Source organism: Aotus nancymaae, unplaced genomic scaffold, assembly GCF_030222135.1.
Source record: "Aotus nancymaae isolate 86718 unplaced genomic scaffold, 86718_ANA_hifiasm-v0.15.2.pri h1tg000108l, whole genome shotgun sequence".
Lineage (NCBI taxonomy): Eukaryota > Metazoa > Chordata > Mammalia > Primates > Aotidae > Aotus > Aotus nancymaae.
The window spans coordinates 37,552,088-37,573,582 of NW_026988523.1; the positions used below are offsets into that span (position 1 = coordinate 37,552,088).

The 21,495-nt window shown below is 37.6% G+C and overlaps 3 protein-coding genes across 3 annotated transcripts in view; 1 reads left to right on the top strand and 2 right to left on the bottom strand.

Moving 5' to 3' along the window:
- Positions 1-837: 837 nt before the first annotated feature.
- On the bottom strand, positions 838-2,549 carry LOC105715535 (olfactory receptor 10X1). The gene has a single exon (XM_012449960.3). It carries the CDS (start codon positions 2,411-2,413, stop codon positions 1,430-1,432), a length of 984 nt encoding a protein of 327 aa, XP_012305383.2. The 5' UTR covers positions 2,414-2,549; the 3' UTR covers positions 838-1,429.
- An 11,778-nt stretch (positions 2,550-14,327) lies between these two features.
- On the top strand, positions 14,328-15,269 carry LOC105715404 (olfactory receptor 10Z1). Its single transcript, XM_064370742.1, has one exon. It carries the CDS (start codon positions 14,328-14,330, stop codon positions 15,267-15,269), a length of 942 nt encoding a protein of 313 aa, XP_064226812.1.
- Positions 15,270-19,271: 4,002 nt separating this feature from the next.
- SPTA1 (spectrin alpha, erythrocytic 1) overlaps positions 19,272-21,495 on the bottom strand; it is a 97,905-nt gene continuing 95,681 nt past the window's right edge. The window contains exons 50-52 of the mRNA XM_064370743.1: positions 21,153-21,299; positions 20,246-20,390; positions 19,272-19,724 (exon numbers count right to left, since the gene is read on the bottom strand). Of these exons, the coding sequence (XP_064226813.1) occupies positions 19,599-19,724; positions 20,246-20,390; positions 21,153-21,299 (418 nt within the window). The 3' untranslated portion in view covers positions 19,272-19,598. The remainder of the gene's footprint in view (positions 19,725-20,245; positions 20,391-21,152; positions 21,300-21,495) is intronic.

The following is a 21,495-nucleotide window of genomic DNA, read 5'->3' on the forward strand; positions in this document are numbered from 1 at the left end:
ACAGTAATTTCTATCCCAAGTTAGTGAAGATATCTTCTTAATCGCTAAAAGTTTTATAGTTTCACTTTTCAAATTTAGTTTTTTATTTTTAGAAATCGATTATTTTTTCCAGATTTTGTTTTTCCCATATGGATATGCTATTTTCCTAGCACCAGTTATATTGAACGTCTATCATTTTCTCACTGTTCTGCAATACTTTATTTGTCATAAAGCAAGTGCCCATATGTGCATGAGTCTTTAGGTATTTTCAGCTTCCATTTAGTTACTTATTTCTGGCAACTAGCAATCCCCACCACAGTCACTATATCAGGCACAAGCAGGCTAATTGGCCCAAATTTAGGTTCAGAATCTTGAGTCTAGACTTGACGTAATATCCTCTGCATCCACCATAAGGGAGTAAATAGTATTTATTTTTGAGATGTTTAGCTTCCCTAGATTAAACAACCAATTGTCAGGAGTAGAACTGAAGTAAAAGAAGACTCTTGCCACTAAGTAATGGCTGCAGATTGAAGGTAGCAGAGATTTTTGTCTGTACATGTGTCATGAAAATAATCCCAAAGAAAGAGAGTCATGTCAGGGGTAAACTTAATCAGTTAATGTGCATAATAACTTTATCCATTATTTCATTTATTTCATAACATTCCCATAAGTAACAGAACTCAAAATTACATCAATACTCTTATATATCTTGTTAGAAATCATTTGTCTTATGGAAGGTACATTCCAGTGCTTCATAATTTTGCCTAAAAATTCCTTAACTTTTATTATTATTATAATTATTATTTGAGATGGAGTTTTGCTTTTGTCACCCAGGCTGGAGTGAAATGGCGCGGTCTCCACTCACTGTAACCTCTGCCTCCTGGGTTCAGGCGATTCTCCTGCCTCAGCCTCCCAAGTAGCTGGGATTACAGGTGCCCACCACCATGCCTGGTTAACTTTTGTATTTTTGGTAGAGACAAGGTTTTACCATGTTGGCCAGACTGGTCTCAAACTCCTGGCCTCAAGTGATCCTCCCATCTCGGCCTCCCGAAGTGCTGGGATTACAAGTGTGAGCCAACAGGCATGGCTGACAGCTTTAGATATTTAAAACATCTCTCAATGCAGTGGTTTTATATGCTTTTTTTTTTTCCTTCCACACTCTTTACTCAATTAATGAATATTCAGGACACATAGAAGTTGATTATTAGAATCCTATATCTTCAGGGGCATTCTTCTTCTGATACTGGATAGGAGAAGGGTTAGACAACTTCTCTTAACAAGTTAGATGCCTGTGATGACTTAGTTCCCAGTCTCAGTTACTTGCTGCTTATATCCCAACCTCAGAAACAAGGCAAGTGGTTTAGACTTCTCCAGGTGTCATAGGATAAATGCCCTCATTGAATTCTGGGGACATTGAGCCATGCTTCAAACAAGCAGCAACAACCTAAGATTATTTTTTCAAGGCAACTGTGTTTCCCGTCATTCTTCTGAAAGCATTTTTCATGTCCTTATTCCTCAGGCTGAATATGATGGGGCTGAGGAAGGGGGTAATGACAGTATAAGGGACTGCTATGAGTATATCATCTCCTCTTGAGGCTTCTGGCTTCAAATAAACGATAGATGCGAAACCAAAGTGGATTATAACCACTGTGAGGTGGGAGGCACAGGTGGAGAAGGCCTTCTGCTTGCCCTCAGTGGAAGGGATCCTGAGGACAGTAGAAATAATGAAGATATAAGTCAGGATAATGAGCAGGAAGGTACCCAGCAAGCCGGACACTGAGATCAGTGTTACAATGAATTCCGTGAGGTTACTGTCTACGCAGGACAGCCTAACAACTGCCCGCATATGGCAGAAGAAGTGTTTGACAAGGTTGGGTCTGCAGAAAGAGTTCCTGAATATCAGTGTAGTCTCTGTAAGAGAGATAAAGAAGCCTCCAGCGCAAGCAGAGGCCACAAGTTTTCCACATGCAATGTTGGTCATAAGCAGTGGATATCTTAGAGGGTTACAGATGGCCAGGAAACGGTCATATCCCATCAAAGTGAGGATGATACAGTTTGTGCCACCAAGACCCAAGAAGAAACACATCTGTAAGCTACAACCTATGACTGAAATGCTTCTGTCCTTGGCCAGTAGATCTTCCAGCATCTTGGGGATGATAGCCAGTGTGTAGCAGGTCTCAGAGAAGGAAAGTGCACTAAGGAAGAGATACATAGGGGTGTGGAGGTACCTGTCCACCCAAGTTAGACCCATGATGGTCAGATTACCTGCAAGGGTGAGAAGGTAGAGACAAAAGAAGACCACAAAAAGAAATGTCTGTACATGTGGGTACACAGAAAAGCCAATGAGAATGAATTCCTTCAGGATTGTCTGGTTGCTCTTCATTGTTTGAATGTCTGAAATTTGAAAGAAACAACAACAAACATTCAACTCCATTATCTTTTGATATCATCAGATGAAAATTGTGATGACTAAGACAAATCATCAGAATTATAATTACCAACTGCTTTTTCATGCAGTTTAGCAAAACCATATATATGTAGGTAATGTGTTTTTCTCATTTTCCAGTCACTCATTTTTTTTCCTTTATTCAAAAACTAATTAGTGATGGCTTAGTACATGACAAGAAGGCTTGCTCTGGCCAATTTTTAAAAGGATTTTTTTTTTTGGCAGGTGATATAATGTGGGAAGAAGCACTCTGGTTAATGCTCAGATGAAAGAGATTCAGATACATTAGGTGAGCCTTAATGGATTAGCTTCTGAACACTGAGAAAACTTTTAAGTGGCTAATAGACAGAGTCAGGGTTCAACATAGAAACTTCCACACAATGTGTGGTCTATAAATATTTACTGTGTAAATATTGAGAATTGATTTCCAAATAATTTTAGGACAAAACTTGGACAATGACTTGCAATTGTTGGAGAAGCCCAAAGTCATTACCCCTTCTTGGAGAATATATTTAGGTCCTAGAATTTTAAAGGAAAGTAAAAAACATGCATGTTTCATTCTTTCTATTTTGAGAAGAGGGAAAGAAGAAAGATAGGGCACCCTAGGACCCTCAGGATTGACAGGAATTAATTAGAATCTGTAAATGGTTTTGATAAACAGACTGCACATGCATAGTACAGGTGTCAATTGAGATTGTGTCTATTTCGTTAATTCCAAGCTCAGCCTTCAAAGAAACTAAGTGGCTTTTACTAATTGTACAAATTTTCCAATAATGCTACATCGGATTTAATCTCATACTTCTCTGATTTCTATAACATGTTTTTTGTCCTTATATTTAACACATTGTTTCAGCCCTGTAGTATATTGAACTACTGTTTTTCCTGCTCCATATGTCAATCTATTTAATAACTAGCATTTATAGGGTTTATATTTTTCCAAATTCTTTCAAATGTTTATTGATTTTACTCTTCACAGCATAAATATAAAGTGCATGGGACAGCTGTGAAATGGGTAGGACAATTGTGATTTCTTTACTTATTCTAGAAATAAAATTAAGTCTCAGATGTGGCGTATTTGTGACTAGAAGCAAACAGCTTTGACTTGAATTGTATGTTCTTTTCATTTATCAATGCTTATCAAGTCAGCATGAGTTTCTTAGGTTTCTAAATCTACTTGCAGATGATTGTTTCACTTTTCTCTATGATCAGCATGCTGCTGCATTTTCAACTATTTCAGAGGCTTATCCCTAAGCCACTGTGGAAAATTCCTCCCATCAGTAGAGCACTTCACACATCAAGGCTCCCAAGCACTCTTGACCCTTCACAGTAACTCTGTAAGAAAGGCAACTATGTGTATTCTAGAACTGAAGGATTAAGTAGAGCAAAGAGAAAATATGCAATATATTAGCAAAACAATAAGTTGTTTTAGTACGTGATGTCCTCGGTACAAAACTCAAGCTTTTTCTAACATACTACCAGAAAAAGAAAAGTTTGATTTTACACATGTTTTCCTCTCCCAACACAGCTCTGGGAGTTGAGACAGAAACTGAGGGATGGCGAGTGGATTGGGAAAGTTTCTGTTTTTAAAGTCACGATTAAATTCATAAGCATTTTGAAAATGCAAATAATCAACAATACAAATCCTAAGATAGATCTTTTCTTATCTAGTCCTTACTTGACTGTGTGCTAAATATTTCCTTGGTGAATCATCAGCAGTAGAGTATAAATGTCAGAATCTCTACTTGGGGCATATTCTAAATGTGTGCGTGATTGTGTGTGTGTGTATGTGTGTGTTGCGAGGGTATTATGTCCCACCCTACCTCACCTATCTCTGAAGTTGTCCCTAAATCCATCTGTGTTAAATTTAATTTGGGATATTAATCCACTGACCAAAATATTTATATATATACACACTTCCCAAAGAGAAATGGCAATATGGAAAAGATATGTAATTTTATCCCAATGATCCTTTCCTTTTGTAGTGATAATTAGATACGAGAAGACAGTAAAACCATCTAGAATAGTTTCCTACCTTGTGTATTTTATCAGGCTCCAAAGTGAATTCACTGTCACGATTATGTTCTTCTGAAAGAAAATCTTCACAATATTGCTGGAAGCATACTTTGTTCACCACTCAAAAAAGACAGAGATTGATTTAGTCTGAAAAACACTAAACATTGATTTAGTATGACAGTCTGGATTCTTACTTTTATCACTGCTAGCTTAGTGACATTGGGAAATCTGCTGCATTTTCTGGATTTGAGTTTCCCCAGATGGTAAAAAAGAAAAAGGGTCCCGAGTTTGTGCAAGCTTTCGTATTCTATGGCTCTAGAGTTTTGTGACATGAATTGTGAAGTTAGTCCATACCTGATGTGATCAGCCCCCACCGCCCACTAAATTACAATGGTTTGGAGCCTTCTTTTCTACTGATTCAGAGGTATTGTTTGATTATTATAAGCCCTGGAGATTCCTCAGTTCTAGAGGTTTGGTTTTGGTTAGGTGATCCCAAGGGATTCCTCTCTCTTTCATCAGAGGCTGCAGATAACTTCTTCACTCAACTTTGTAATTTGCTCTCATTAGTTACAATGCTTTGTGTAACATGTAACTTGTAAAACTCTTCTGGGAGTCTCTTGAGATTTTAAACTTGCAGAGTTTATATCCCGCCCATAAACAGTGCTTTCTGCTACTTTATAAGTTTTGTTTCGTCAGGGAGGGTAAATAAAATTTGCAACCAATTCACTCTCTCACTGACCAAAGTTCTCTCCCAGATTAGACTTTAGTCACACTCCTCTAAGCTCTCTTCTCAACTGGACTTCAAATTCAGGGTTCAGTGTCCATCCTTGTTGAGTCTGTACCACCTAATTGTAGCAAGAACCTTGCTAAGTGAGTTTGGAGAGAATCCCCTATCCTTGATATTCACTCACCCTCAATATCTAATCAAATTCCTCATCTTTTACCATCCTTTGGGTATTAGCTAATCATCCTGGCCTGTCTTCAGCAAGAGTCCTGTTAGATCAATTCAGTGAGAATTCCCCTTTACTCCTGTTGTGGACTCCTGATGTGGACTCCTATTCACTGACTCTACTACCCATCCTTTGGCTATGGATCCACACTTTTCCACGCTGTATTCAAAATTGAGTCCAGTATTAAATGGAGGTCTGTTTCTATTGTAATAATTACTGAACAAAGTATATTTTGCTATCTTAACTACTGCATACCTCTGCATTTCATCGACACCACTCACCACAAATATACTCATTATTTCCCTTTAATCACTGACTCCCTTTCTGGGTAGTTAAGAAAGACCTACAGTGTATTAAAAACTGCTCCAAGCATTGAAGGAGAACTCAGAAAAATACAAGAAATGGTATCTTCTTACAAGGGGTTTATACTTCTTTGGAGGAAAGAAGGTCATGTCCATGAAAAGTGAATTGTAGGAAGCAGCACTGTAGTAAGCTGAGAACTACAACAATGTTTAGATGAGGTAAGATAAAAAACAACTGGGTATATATCAAAAGGATTATAAATTGTTCTACTATAAGGACACATGCACACGAATGTTCATTGCAGCACTGTTTACAATAGCAAAGACCTGGAACCAACCCAAATGCCCATCGATGATAGACTGGACAGGAAAAATGTGGCACATATACACCATGGAATATTATGCAGCCATCAAAAATGATGAGTTCGTGCCCTTTGTTAGGGACATGGATGAACCTGGAAACCATCATTCTTAGCAAACTGACACAAGAACAGAAAATCAAACACCGCATGTTCTCACTCATAGGTGGGTATTGAACAATGAGAACACATGGACACAGGGAGGGGAGCACCACACACTGGGGTCTGTTGAGGGGAACTAGGGGAGGAACAGCGGGGAGGGGATGGGGAGTTGGGGAGAGATAGCCTGGGGAGAAATGCCAGATATAGGTGAAGGGGAGGAAGGCAGCAAATCACGCTGCCATGTGTGTACCTATGCAATAATCTTGCATGTTCTTCACATGTACCCCCAAACCTAAAATGCAATTAAAAAAATAAACTGGACCAGGTTGTCAGAAAGAGGTATAGAGTAGGGGTGTTGGAAAGACTTCTAAAAATAAGCAGCAAGTCAGTGGTGCTTGCTCATGGCTGTAATCCCAGTGACTCAGGAGGCTGGGGGAGGGGGAGGACTGCCTTAGGGCAGGAGTTTGAGACAAGCCTGGACAACATAGTGAGATCCCATCTCTAAAAATAAATAAAATAATAAACAAATAGATAAATAAATAAAATAGAGTGAAATTTGAGTTTCTGTTGTACTATAGGTTGTACTATCTTGTGGCAGTTCAGTACAAATACATCATTAAGTGGAAAATAAGTATCTGAAAAGATATTCACCTGTATCATTTATTAGAAAACAAAAATTAAAAACACAATATAAGGCCGGGCGCGGTGGCTCACGCCTGTAATCCCAGCACTTTGCGAGGCCGAGGTGGGTGGATCACGAGGTCAAGAGATAGAGACCATCCTGGTCAACATGGTGAAATCCCGTCTCTACTAAAAACACAAAAAATTAGCTGGGCATGGTGGCGCGTGCCTGTAATCCCAGCTACTCAGGAGGCTGAGGCAGGGGAATTGCCTGAACCCAGGAGGCGGAGGTTGTGGTGAGCCAAGATCGCGCCATTGCACTCCAGCCTGGGTAACAAGAGCGAAACTCCATCTCAAAAAAAAAAAAGAAAAAAAAAAAACACAATATGATTCTACTACATAATTGTTCAAATACTTAAAATTAAGAAAACTATATTGACCATACCAGTGTTGGTGAGGATTTGAAAGAACTGTAACTCATACACTGTTCTTAGAGATGTGTAAGTAATAAAATAGTCTGGAATTTTGAAAAATAATTTGTCAATCTCTTAAAAAGTTCAATCTATTCAGGTTCCCAGGCAAGATGATATATATTCACTATTTTTCCACCTTTCTTCTCTAAATACAACCGAATAACCTGGAAAGAATTAAATAGATCATCATAAAATGACTCTGAAAGGTAAAAAAGAAAGAGAAGGTGGACTGACCACAGGACTTGGAGAACACCACCATGGTAAGCTCCCTAGGATTTATTTTACCTCCCATAGATCCCAGACTGGGATGTGGAAAACCTTGAACTGTCAACAGGCATAGACAAAAACGAAGAAAGGAAAAGTAAAATTCATTGTCTTTGGTCAAGGGAAAAGGAAAAGAAAGCCAAACAGAGACTTAATAGGGAGACTCATCACCAATGGCAATGAGAACTCTAATCTGTTCGTAGCTGCAATACTAAGGAAGCTTGAATCCTAATTCAATCTCTATCTCTCACCAGCCATTAAGACCTCATCTGCCCATAGTGACATGGCCAGCAGAGCCTAGAAGAGTAATCCATCCTCTGCCTCACACAACCTGACAGCAGCAGGATGATCATTGCCACAACAACCTGGGAAGCTCAGTTTGTCTTTTGGTCCAGTGTTGATTTGATAGGTGGTGAGCTCTTTGGCCCCAGAGTCTATGTCAACGAGGTGCAGGATGGTTGCCAGAAACCTACTCACTAAGCCTAACTATGGAGACCTTAACATAATATTAAACATGCCAAGATACAATTGAAAATCACCCTTGATACCAAGAACCAAGAAAATATCAACTAAGTGAGAAAAGACAACCAACTGATGGCAGTACCAAGTGAACCAGATAGTAGAACTGAAAATGATTTTAAAGTAGCCTCCATAAAATTGATTCAATAAGCAATTGCAAATTTCCTTGAAACATATAAAAAATAAAAAGTAGAAAAGCAATAACAAAATGGGAATTACAGAAATGAAAAATATAATAAGTAATAGCTCAAGTTATTTTAGATCTGCTTGGGAAGTTCCCTTTATATTGGGGACTGCTAAATATGTATTTATATAGAGAGATAAATACCTAAATATTATGCATATTACTATTTTAAAATATTCCTGCTAGCTCATTTAAAAAAAATGTATGCAACAGAATTTAAACGCAACAGTAATTTTCTATTTTACATCTTCCATCTAAAACATATCTTATTTTTCTTTTGGAACATTTCTAATACACACACACACACACACACATATGTGTGTGTATATATATATGTATACATCTTTGGTTGACTGCCTTATACTTCTCTATAACAAAATGTTTATTGGTTGATTGTAAAATAAGTTTTTATTATATGTTATATAAAAGAGAAAATGTTAAGTGTGAAAGTTAAAATTTTAAGGTGAAATTATCCCTGAATAAAAACACTGCTTTAAAATTACCTCATCTATTCATAGCTAGTATTTATTTTTGTAAAAACAAAACAGATCAGAATCAGTTTTATTTTTACAGATAGAAACACTAGAAACTCTTATAGTAGTATGAAAAAAGTCATTAAAGGAACTTTAATGAATTTATTTTTTAATAGTAATGCTACTCAATTCTTTGAATTCCATCCAAGTTATGTAACATTCATAGGTTAATGATCTATCACTAAAAGTTAAATTCAATAATATAATTAGAGGATAATGTTATCAGTTACTTCTTCTGTGTTCCCCAAGTAATAAGGACTCTACTTAACCTGTAAAAAAAGGTATTCACTGTTTATCATTAACATTCAATTTTTTTTCAGATTCTCACTAATTCATCATAAGTTTTTCAGTTATTATCAAATGACTGTTAAGTACGATTGTTTAGCTCTTTTTTCTAAACACTTTGCTTAATGTTTTATGTTCAGGAGCTTGGGAGAAATGAAAATACTATTAATTTCAATCACCTTGGTCCATAGATTCTTTTTTTGTTGTTAAAATTCTTTTAGCCTATAATATGCATCAGCTATTTATGTACTCTTCTAGTCACCTGACTTTGGAGAGGTTAAAGACATAGATTTCACTCATTCAATTTAGTAAACACTTTATGATAAAACTTAAGTGACAGCAAGGACTTCCCCTTCCAGGTAGGGTCTTTGTGACCCAAAGAAAATATAGTGGTAGGTATCCTGAATTTTCTTGTTGCCTCATATATCTCAGTCTTTGAGGTGGTAAAGTCAGCAACCCAGATACACAAATGAGCATAGTTTTGTTTGTTTGTTTGTTTTTGTTTTTGTTTTTCAAGTCTAAGAAAAGCCTGCTTTCCAGTGCCAAAGACCAGGAGGGGACACCCTATTAAGACATAACATTCTTAAAGAGTAACTGCTAACTACAGCTAAATACCACAGAAAGTACCATAACCCTGTGTTACAAAAAGCCAAGTGGGGAGTCTAGACTTCCACCTTCATGAGGCTGTAACAAGGTCCCTCAATGTCCTTGCCGGAGGGTAGTGTCAGAGAAGGCTTAGCAGGAAGCTAGGGTCTCTGCGATCTCTGCTGACTGATAACAAGCTCCCTCTTGCCCCCATCTCCCCCAGGGGTGTCTGTGAAGACCATGTAGGAAACTGGAATTTCCACCCTCACTTGGAAAAAGAAGTAAGGCACCTCGTGCTATCAAAGACACTGCAGAGTCAGGATTTTCACCACTTCCTCAGTGACGCAGTGGAGGCTAAGGGAGCCCCAAAGAGGCACTCCAGAATGATCAAGGTAGCGTAAGCAAAAGAGAGTAGGGAGCTGGAAATCCCACCCAGCCCAGCAGTAAGGAGGATGCTCTCACCATCCCTGAAGTCAATGGAGGCTGAGTGGAGAATCTGGACTTCTACCTAATTTAGTAGTAAATGTCAGCACTCCCACTTTCCCCTGTTGGAGCAGTGTTAGAAGCAGCCAGGTAAAACAGAAGGTTTAAATGAGATCCAAAGCCATAACATGATACCTAAAATACTCAGGTTCCAATAGAAAATACCTCATCATGCTAAGAACCAAGAAAATTTCCATTCACTTTTTCTTTCCAGTTTTTTTGTTGTTGTCGTTGAGCAAATAGTAAACAGGATAAAACCAAATAATTCCATACCAAGACACATCATAGTCGAACTTCCAAAAAACTAAAGGCAAAAATATCTTAAAATTAGCAAGAAAAAGTGACATTTACCTATAGGAAAAACATGTTTATCAAAGAAGTGAACATTTTTGGCAGTTGATGAGTGATATGTGTTTTCAGTATTCCGTTAAAGCATGAGCCCTTAACAAACAACCGAATTATCAGTTTAGCCAACAGCTCCAGCTTAATATCATTTAATTGTCTGAATATCAGATACAAATGATCTAACTCTGACAATAATCTCATTTCAAGCTTTTAGCATCAAAAAGAATACCAACTCATAGGTAAGACACAATTGAGGTATAGTATAATGCAGTTTACTTGTCTCAAAGAACATATGTCTTTTTTAGGAATTAACATATGTAGTATTTTATTTAACTCAAACACAAATTCACATATTTACTTTTAATGGAAATAAGTGATAGGTTTATGACAGTCATAAAAACAGAGAGTTGACTCATCCAAAAGTGAACATCACATTTCATTTAAAAAAGCATCATAAACCAAGGTCATTTTACAATGTATATTTTCTCTAAACTCCAAATATTTATTAATTCTCTCTTCAACAAAGAGAATTAAAGTGTCAAAACAGAACAGATGCTTGCAACTTTGCAGAGAAAAGGGAATGCTTATACATTGCTGGTGGGAATGTAAATTAGTTCAGGTGCTGTGGAAAGCAGTCTGGAGATTTCTGAAAGACCTAGAGGCAGAAATTTGACCCAGCAATCCTATTACTGCATATATACCCAATGAAATATAAATAATTCTACCATAGAGACACAGCATATGTATGTTCATTACCGTACTATTCACAATACAAAAGACATGGAATCAACCCAAATGCTCATCAATGGTAGGGTGGATAAGGAAAATGTGGTACATGCATACCATGGAATACTACCCAGCCATAAAGAAGAATGAAATCATGTCTTTTGTAGCAATGTGGATGGAGCTGTAGGCCATTATTCGAAGCAAATTAACACAGTAACAGAAAACCAAATACTGAATGTTGTCATTTGTAAGTGGGAGCTAAACATTGAATACACATAGACACAAAGAAGGGAAAAATAGACACCAGAGCCTAATTGAGAGTCAAAGGTGGGAGGAAAGTGAGAATTGGAAAATTATCAGCTATTATGCTGATTAACTAGGTTACAAAATTATCTGTACATCAGTCCCCTGTGAAATGCAATTTACCCATGTAAAACACTTGCACATGTACCCCTTAAACCTAATAAAAGACTGTAAACAAACAGCAAAAAAACCCTAAAAAAATAGTGATAATACCACATGCTGACAAGGCTGTGGAGGAGACAGGAGCTCTCATAAACTGCTGGTGAGAATGCAAAATGGTACAGCTACTTTGGAAAATTGTCAGTTTCCTTTAAAACAAAACACATACTTACCATACCACCTTATAATTACTTTGGGTATTTCTCTTAGAGAGATCTTAATTTCCTTATAATAGCATATATCTGTTCAAAAATTATGACAATGTGTTAGATTTACATATTTGGGACTAAGACATTGCAAATTTACTACATTTAACTGGAAAGACTTCAGTGTTAAATTTAAGTAGAGTATGTTAAAAATACATGCTGTAATTCCTAGACCAACAACTAAAACACCACTGCAAGAAAATAGTTATAAAATCAATTGTTATCTTTTTCTAATGTCTAAATCATCTTTTGGACCTTCCTAACCCCAAGGCAGTGTCCTGGAAATAATATGGTAAATAAAAGAAAGGCTTCTTAAGTATACTTACCACTGTATCACCAATTAGCTATGTTATCTTGGATAAGTTATTTAATATTTTTCATGCCTCAGTATTCTTATCAGAAAAATAGGAATAATAATAATCCTTAAATATTTTATTAAATTTACATAATGAAATTAGTTGATATCTGATGTTGAATACATGTTACCAATTACCATTGTTTTATCGATTGAATCAGTGAATGAGTGAAGATGTAGGTTGAAGGTGCAAATATTTACACCATTAGTATATCAGAGAAACATGCATTTTAATAGTGACAAGTCAGATTAATCTATTCTGGTGAACTTTTGGGACATTTTAAAGTTTCAAAACAATCTGAAGGTGGAAAATGTATTACATGTCTGGGTGCAGATATTGCAGCATTGTGGAAACAAAGGAAGAGAATGAAAATAAGGTAAAGTTGCTTTTAAAATGATGCACCTGAGAAAAAATGGAATAGACAAATGAGGATACAGGAAGAAACTGACTCTGAAAGAGATCAAGATTTTCTTCAGAATGACTTTGAAACCAGACACATATCCAAAGTAGTTATATCAAGCTCTTGAGACAACAGTGGAGGAACAACTGAATTCTTGTTTATTTTTAAATTATACATCTTATGGTGTAAATTTATAAGCATAAATCCTTAGTTCTGTAATGTGATTAGGCTCAGTTACACTTCAATAAAGTTTAACTATTAACACTACCTCACTACACTTTTGTAAATTTTAAAAGATTTATCTTGTGAAAAAATTAATGTACTATTTAGCACGATACCATACCAATTATTTGAATCATGATCCTAGTATCTCTTGTTAACATTCCCCTCTCTGCTTTCCCCAAAAGGATATTCCCAACTAATGACAAAAAACACAATTAGATGTGCTTCCTGAGACAGGACCCACTGGGACTAGAGAATCCTCTGAGAGAGAAGCTGTTTGAGTGGAAGAAGATATGATTTACCACCTGGAGCTAGGGGTGTGGAAGAAGATTTCTTGGTATCATTTGGAGACATCACACTGCTCAGAATAGGAGATTCCAAGATGCATCTCAAGTCTTTCTCCTGTGGGGCTAGCCTGCTGTGAGGCAGTCTAGTGTATGGGAGCTAAAAGGCAGGACTTGCTCTCTCAGCCTCCTCAGGTCAGTGCGAGCCTCTTCAGGTGAGTGGAGAACCTCCCTTGACTGATCTGTTATGCTTTGGTTTACAGTAGAGTTTTTGGAGGCAGCAGTACCTGATTTTTGGGCTGAGAGATGCCTGCTGCACAACTTACCTTGAGCCCTGACTTTTTCTTCAGTGCTCAATATAGATTTACAGGTAAAAGGAGCCTGCCTTACTCTGCCCAAGAATTTGGACGGGTAAAATGGCTTGGAAGAGAGGTTGTACAGATACAGTGATTATTGTTTAGCAAGCTATTTCTTATTCTATATTCATATTAGTGAGTGCCCCGTAGTATCTAAAGAGGTTCATCATTGTATGGGGAAAATAATGATAGATTAAGACTCACCATACTTGCTTTCTAATCCTGGTTCTGTGTGACTTCAAGAAAGTCACTTCACCTCTCTTGGTCTTTGTTACCTGATCTATAAAACAAAATCCATCAAGATCAAGTCTCCCCACCTCCCTCTCAAGTTCTAACAAGTAATATGGGTGTGTCCATATGTGTATTCTTATGTGACATGTATGTATAAAGATGATATAAATGTATACGTGATATGTGTATCTATGAATTTGCATGCTATCTAAATATATATGTATTTGTAATGTATGTGCATGCCTGATATATTTGTGAATATGGCCATTAATAGTAAATGTATGTGTAGTTTTAAATGTGTAAAATATGCATAAATGTGTGAATGCTATAAAGCATACATGCATTTGCATATACGTAGTCATATATGTTTGTGTGCAAGTATGTGCACATGAATATGTACGATTGTTTATCTGTTTATATGTATATGCACATACAGTCATGTGAGAATGGATCCATACATTCTTGTCTAATTTAACAAATACCTTTTTGAAGTTTGAGTAGAGTCTAAATCAGAACTTCCTCTTTAAGTTACAACAGGAACAAGAGAAAAAGAATCCATATCATCCCACCTTTTAAAGAAGCTAGTCACCTACTGGCAAGGCAGAAAATAATCAACAAATCTATCAGGGATATCTCTCAGAATGGAGCGGACCAATGTAACCTCCTGGAGAGATTTTGTCTTCCTGGGCTTCTCCAGTTTTGGGGAGTTACAACTCCTGCTCTTTGCCTTGTTCCTCTCTCTGTATCTCGTCACCCTGACCAGCAATGTCTTCATTATCATAGTCATCAGGCTGGATAGCCATCTGCACACACCCATGTACCTCTTCCTTTCCTTCCTATCCTTCTCCGAGACCTGCTACACTTTGGGCATCATCCCTAGGATGCTCTCCGGCCTGGTTATGGGGGACCAGGCTATCTCCTATGTGGGCTGTGCTGCCCAGATGTTCTTCTCCGCCTCATGGGCCTGTACTAACTGCTTCCTTCTGGCTGCCATGGGCTTTGACAGATATGTAGCCATCTGTGCCCCACTGTACTATGTCAGCCGCATGAATCCCACCCTCTGTGCCCAGCTAGTTGGCACCTCCTTCCTGAGTGGATACTTCTTTGGACTGGGAATGACACTGGTTATTTTCCACCTCTCATTCTGCAGCTCCCATGAGATCCAGCACTTTTTTTGTGACACGCCACCAGTGCTCAGCCTAGCCTGTGGGGATACAGGCCTGAGTGAGCTGGGGATCCTCATCCTCAGTCTTCTGGTCCTCTTGGTCTCCTTCTTCTTCATCACCATCTCCTACGCCTACATCTCGGTGGCAATACTGAAGATCCCCTCTGCTGAGGGGCAGAAGAAGGCCTTCTCCACTTGTGCCTCTCACCTCACAGTGGTCATTATTCACTATGGCTGTGCCTCCTTCATGTACTTGAGGCCTAAAGCCAGCTACTCTCTTGAGAGAGATCAGCTTATTGCCGTGACCTATACTGTGGTGACCCCTCTCCTCAACCCCGTTGTTTATAGTCTAAGGAATAGGGCTGTACAGACAGCTTTGAGGAATGTTTTTAGAGGGAGATTGCTGGGTAAAGGATGAAGGTTACCCTGATAGGACACTTTCTTCTGAAGAAACCAAGCCAAAGGGTCAGATATTCAAGGCCTCAGGCCGAAGCTCTCTTACCGCCAATCCTCTGGAAGAGCCTTATCCTGCCTGCTGCTCTTCCTTCCGGGCTTCCTGCTCTGCTCACTGTGCGCAAGTCAAAATGAGCCTCAAATCTGAATTTTAACTTTCAGCCTCCTAGATGCCACCCCTAGTTACTGAAACCCATTAAGAATTAAAAATTTAATTAAGTTAGTTATGAATTTTTTAATTGAGCTGAACAAAATGAGGGAAGTTTGGAGTGTTCAAGTTCAAGGCAGGGCTGCCAGGAGCCTATCAGGGATACTGTAGAGATTTCTAAAATCATTACATAATTAGACTATTTGATCTGTAATGTTCTTCCAAGACTTGAAACCTGGTGAATATCAGCTTCACAGGTTAGGTTAATGCTTTGTTAAATGAATAGGTGGATTATTCTTACTCCTACTGGGTGTCTTTCATCTTTTTATGTTTTTATATTTTTAAAATTTCAACTTTTATTTTATATACAGTGGGGTACATGTGCTTATAGGTTCATCATTGTGCTGTTGACAGTAGCGAAGACATGAAATCATATTTTATATAGTTGTCCTCACTATCTCTGACTCTATTACTTTACCCTTTTTGTTTTAATTGATTTTCCAAGCTGGGTAGTATATCTTTCAGAAAATATATTTATTTCCTATTTTTTTGATAATTTTTAATGCTCTCTGGTAGCTTCAGAATCTTGCATGTCAGAGACCTACCTCATTTGGGTCATTCACTAAACTAGATACTGTCCTTTTGAATTTATTGCAGAACTATTTGTTCTGCCTATTTCACTTTCTACAAACAAGGTGTTATATATAGTGTTAGACATTATTAGAGAAAGAGTAGTGAACTCACAGGACTGTCAGGCAGGGGTTTGAATGGAAGCTCTTCAACTTACTAGCTGTGTAACTCTAGGTAAGTTCTTTAACATTTTTCAGCTTCAAAGTTCTTATCTGTAAATGGTTGTAACTTCAGTTTTGTGTTGGTGACTAAATAGGATCATGAATACAAAGAACTTAGCACAACGCTTGGATCACAGTGATCTTCCAATAAGTTCCAGTTGCTATTACTAAAATGTGCGAAGGAAGAAGATATTGGCTTTTAGTTTAGGGAGAGTCTTCTCTAGGTGGAGGATCAGAGAAGACTTCATGTTTTAAAGAGTACTTGAACTTGTTCCTAAAGGATGAGTGAGCTTTGAATGCACTGACTGGGGAGAAAGTACATTCTCAGAAGAGAGAACATAACAGCCAAAGGCTTGATGGTAAGACAATATCGGCCTGTTTTAGAGTGTGTGAGTTGTTCCGAGGGGCTGGAAACGCCTCACAAATAATGCAGAGAAGTTAGTTTGAGTCAAGACTTACTTGTTGAAAGAATTTGAATACCTTGCTTCAGACATGGTCCTTTTGTCCATAGGAGACAAGGCACAGTAAAACTGTGAGCAGAGAGTGGCATCTGGGAAGGGATTTAGGAAGATTAATCCAGCAGCAGAGGGGATGATAGATTTCAGCAGAGAGAAACCAGAGGCAAGGAGATCAGCAAGAAACCCATTGCTATCAGCTTAAAGAAAGGCAGGAAGGCTTGAATATGGATAGTCACACCAGAGACAGAAGGAAATCACAAACATGAGATTTTGAGAAGGTAGGATTCACAGGATTTGGCAGTGAGATAGAAGTGAGGCATGGCTTGAGAGATAAGGGAAGAATTTAGGTTGAAAAGGTGTTTTTCAGATGGAAATCCACATTTTTCCATGCTCTCAGGAAAGAAACATATCCTCTAATAGAAATTTGATGAAAACCAAATTTGAGAGGAAGGAAGCTAGATCTCAGAGAAGAGAACCAGGACAAAGAGAAGTAGGTGAATTAGCCAGACAGCCAAAAGGGCCTCGTCAGGGGAGAAAGACCATCTGCTCTAGGGTTCTTTTCACTATAGGGAAAAGTAATCCCTCATTGCACTGAGGCCATGTGAGCAAATTCATTTCACCAATTCATTCAGTCCACTCAGCATAACATTGGATAAATGCACACTGACCAATGGTTGGTACAGATGTTTCAAGAATTGCTAAGCAATACTTAAAGGTCTAACTTCCACATGTAGTAGTCTTAAGTATGGAAGGGTATAAAATCAGTTGGAGAGATTTTTTCCAAATAGGTATTTCTGGGATCTATCTCTACAGACCTTGAAAGAATTGATCTGGGATAGGGACAAAATAGACAGTCTTCAGAATCTTGTTTGGTGAATCAAATTTTCTCCCTTGATTAAGTATGTGACTATGTGCTTAAAAAGGGCAAAGTCTTATTCCAGGTACACATGAACAGTAAAACAAAGGTCCTTCTGATATGAACATGACCACATATGCCCAACTCATGGTCCTTTGCAAGAGCCAATTAATACCAGAAACACTGGAATCAGACTTGTTAGGTTTTAAATCTAGTCTGGACTAACTAAGAAGATAATTAGAAAGATAAGGCAAGGATTTCAGTTTAAAGTTGGTAGAAGGTCAAGAAAAGATAAGTATTAATTAGGAGGCACTTAACTCTGAGAGGAAGAGGGAAATTTGATGCAAATTCTTATTATCATAATATTATATATCAAACATTTATAACCCCTATTAAATTATTTATGCAGATTGCAATATTATTACTATTTTTTACTTGAGTGCAAAGGTGGACAGATCTGATTTCAGAAAAAGCTATATACAGTTATGACAGTTTCAGCTGATGTTATTTTTATTTTGGTTTTCTAGCCTTTATATTAACCAATCTCTTTTTTAAGGTGAAGCTAATTATTCTTTGTCTTGAAGAGCATGATTTGACCCACTAAATGACTAATAATCCGATTTAGGCTTTGAAAAATTTTGGCAGACTTAGCATTGGGGGAATGAAACCACATCCACCTTTGCTTATGATTATTTTCAGCACAAATAGTTTTAGACTATCCATATGTGGTAAGTGTGATATTAAACAATACTAATTTGTGATGGCCTATATCTTTTCTAACTGTGCTATTTTTGGTAACTCATAATAAGACAATTTAGAAATTTCTGAACATTAATTTTGAAAATACTTTCTGCTTGTTACATTCCATAATATTTGACTATTTAAGAAAAGAATCACTAAAATACCTCTATGTTGTTAGCATTAATGATAACTTTTTAACTTTAACTAATTTTTTAAAAGGCTCCTGTGACAGCATTTACCCTGTACAGATTAATTTCTATGCGGAGGAAGGGACTGGTACTTAAGATGGTAATCAAGTGGCAACATTAATGAATTGGTAAGTGGGAGCTATTTGTGCAGAATGCTAGGAGTTTTATAACAGCAAGTAAATGATCTAAGAATTCTCACCAGCAAAGGACACCATTACCTTTTATAAATCAATTCAGAATGTCAGCATGTAAATCTGTTCAGAGTAAACCTGGCCTGAAAGTTTCTGAAGATAGCATCACCTCTTCCTTTTTAAATTAATTCTTTAAATTAATTTTAAAAATAATTATATTAACTATTACTTTAATAGGATATGGAAGTATTATTTTTATTACATTAAAACTTAAGAGAAAATACAGGAGCTTGGAGGACACTAGAAAGCCCTGCTTTGCTGGAATTTTGTCATTCTGAGAATAACAACATATACTGTAATTTTGAAGTATGGAAAAAATAAGTTAAGAATAAAGCAGGTGTTATGCTGATCTGTGTGTTGTTTCATTGTACAAACTAAAATACTGATGTTCCCCAGAATATCAAATACCTTCATTTTCAAATTTAAATTTGAATATATTCCAAAGTTTAAAAAATAATTTGCAAATTGCCTTGGATTTTATTTATCTACTCTACCATGGCCTTTCTTTACAGTACAATTAGCTGCTCACCCTTATATGAGTACATTTCCCAGAAATACAGAAGTTCAACATTTCACTTAACTTTTACCCAAAAATATTTTTAAAAAGAAGTACTTTATTCTATAATCAGAATAAAACAAAAGATAATGATATGCAAAACAAATAAAAATAGAAACCTTGACACCCCTCAACAGTGACTAGTTGCATACAAAATAGCTTCCACTCCCCCAACTCTATTAACCTATCTCCCACCCTTGAGATTATTTAAGATCCTGCAATAAGTGTAATACACACACACACACACACACACACATATATATACACACAAGGCCATCTTTATCTTCCACATTTGCCTGTATTCTTCACCTCCCAGTAAATTTCTCATGACACTAAGATTTTCTTGATCCACAAGGAGCTGCTTATTAGTTGCCAAAGTAGGAGTTGGTGAAGCCAACGTAGTCGTAGCCAGAGTGGTGGCTTCGACCCCGTGGGTCCATATATTGCTGCATATGTGTGGCACAGAATGACACTTGCTCTGGGGTAAGGGCCTGGAAAGCATAAATAGAGAAAAATACAGTTATAGGGATTTGAAATAGGTGGTTCCTTGGGGCTTCCTTATGCCCTAAATGCAGGAGATGGAGAGTCTCTGGAAAAAGCAAGCCCTGTTTCTATTACACACATTTTTTTCTCATAAATTGATAATTTCTAATGAGTAACTTAACTTTTAAACTCAGCCTTTGCTTGAAAAAGAGAGCTTACTCACTTTGACTATTCTAAGAATCCCATTCCCTAAGGTTGTTTTATTAAACAGAAGGGATAAGAAATAGCCTTAAAAACTGAGTTGCAGATTTTGAATTGACTCTCAGATTCAATAAAGAACCACAGTACATTTTTGAATTGGGTCAAGACAAAATGAAGTGGTGACCAAAGCAAATTACAACTTGTGTAAGGGAAGGTCTAAAACAAAAAAAAATGTGGGTGGGTTTTTTCAAAGTAGGCCACCAGGCCCGAGATGACCAAAATTCAGATTAGGATGACAGTATAGTAGTGGAAGTAACCAATATCGGACCTGCTTCATGTCTTCTTTGGTAATATATGCCTTGCCCTCTGCCAGGGCTTGGAAAGCATTCTCTATTTCATCGCTGGACTTGATGTTTTCTGATTCCTTGTCAATCAGGAATGAGGTATAGTCCTCCAGTGAGACATAGCCCTTCCTGTGGGAGAAATGAATCAGGAGCTGTGCCTTCACAAGGCAGAGAAGGAAGGCACCCCCTCCACCTTTTTAAAATCATAGTCAGTGTCTCAGAAACAGAGGGAAGCCAGATACGCCAAGTGTCTCTTCCAGCTAAGCTTTCTGAGATGAGGTGGGCTATGATCTCCATTTTGACTCCCCTTCATCACCCTCTTATAGCCAAATATACACTCTTTACTAAGCTCCAGACTCTGTTTGGACATGGGTCATTCAGCCTGACTCTCAGTGAATTTTGAAATTTCCCATCAGCACCAGTCCTTAGGTACCTCAAATAATTTCTGGTCTTATTTGGGTTTTAGTATTAGCAAGAATTAGTTTCTAACAGTAACTTGATCTCTCAATGATTCTAACACATTCTCATAAGCACACAATAAATCCAACCCCATGTGTTGGTCTCTGAATCACTTATGTCTCCTTAAGATCTCACATACATGGAGAGATTCTTCTCTCTAGTCTCATCCTCAAAAGCAGCTGAAATTCATAGACTGAACATAAATCATGAATTGAGGAAATTGCAAAGCTAGTCCTTGAGTTGAAGTTAGCACCATTTACTGCTGAGCTAATCTCGAAAGGGCACCAAGAGCTGCCTAATTCACTTATGGTTGCCTATTTCTTTCTATTTTCAGATGAGTTAATTTTATGTTTTACAGATCATTTTACTCTCTGTGTTTCTTCCTCCAAACCCCAATCCCTGCTGTGGTCCAAACCTTAGTCCTCTTCCTACCTCCCTGGATCCACAGCATCCAGGAACTTCTCAAACTTGGGCTCAGGTTCACCCTCCTCCACCATAGGCAAGTAGTAATTGAGTCCTCTTAGGCAGGACCGGAACTCTTTGTGAGTCAAGCGCCCTGTCAAATTCTCATCAAAGTGTCTAAAGAATAAAAAAAGAAAATACATTATCAAGCTCAATAGAACAGAAAGGAATATGTCTTATTGTGTCAGCTGGAACTTTATTGACCTGCCATAAAGCTGTCAGAGGACTGAATAGAAAGGCTGTTTGTGAGAGATCCAAGATGGCCGAATAGAAACAGCTCTGGAGTGCAGTTCCCAGTGAGAAGAATGCAGAG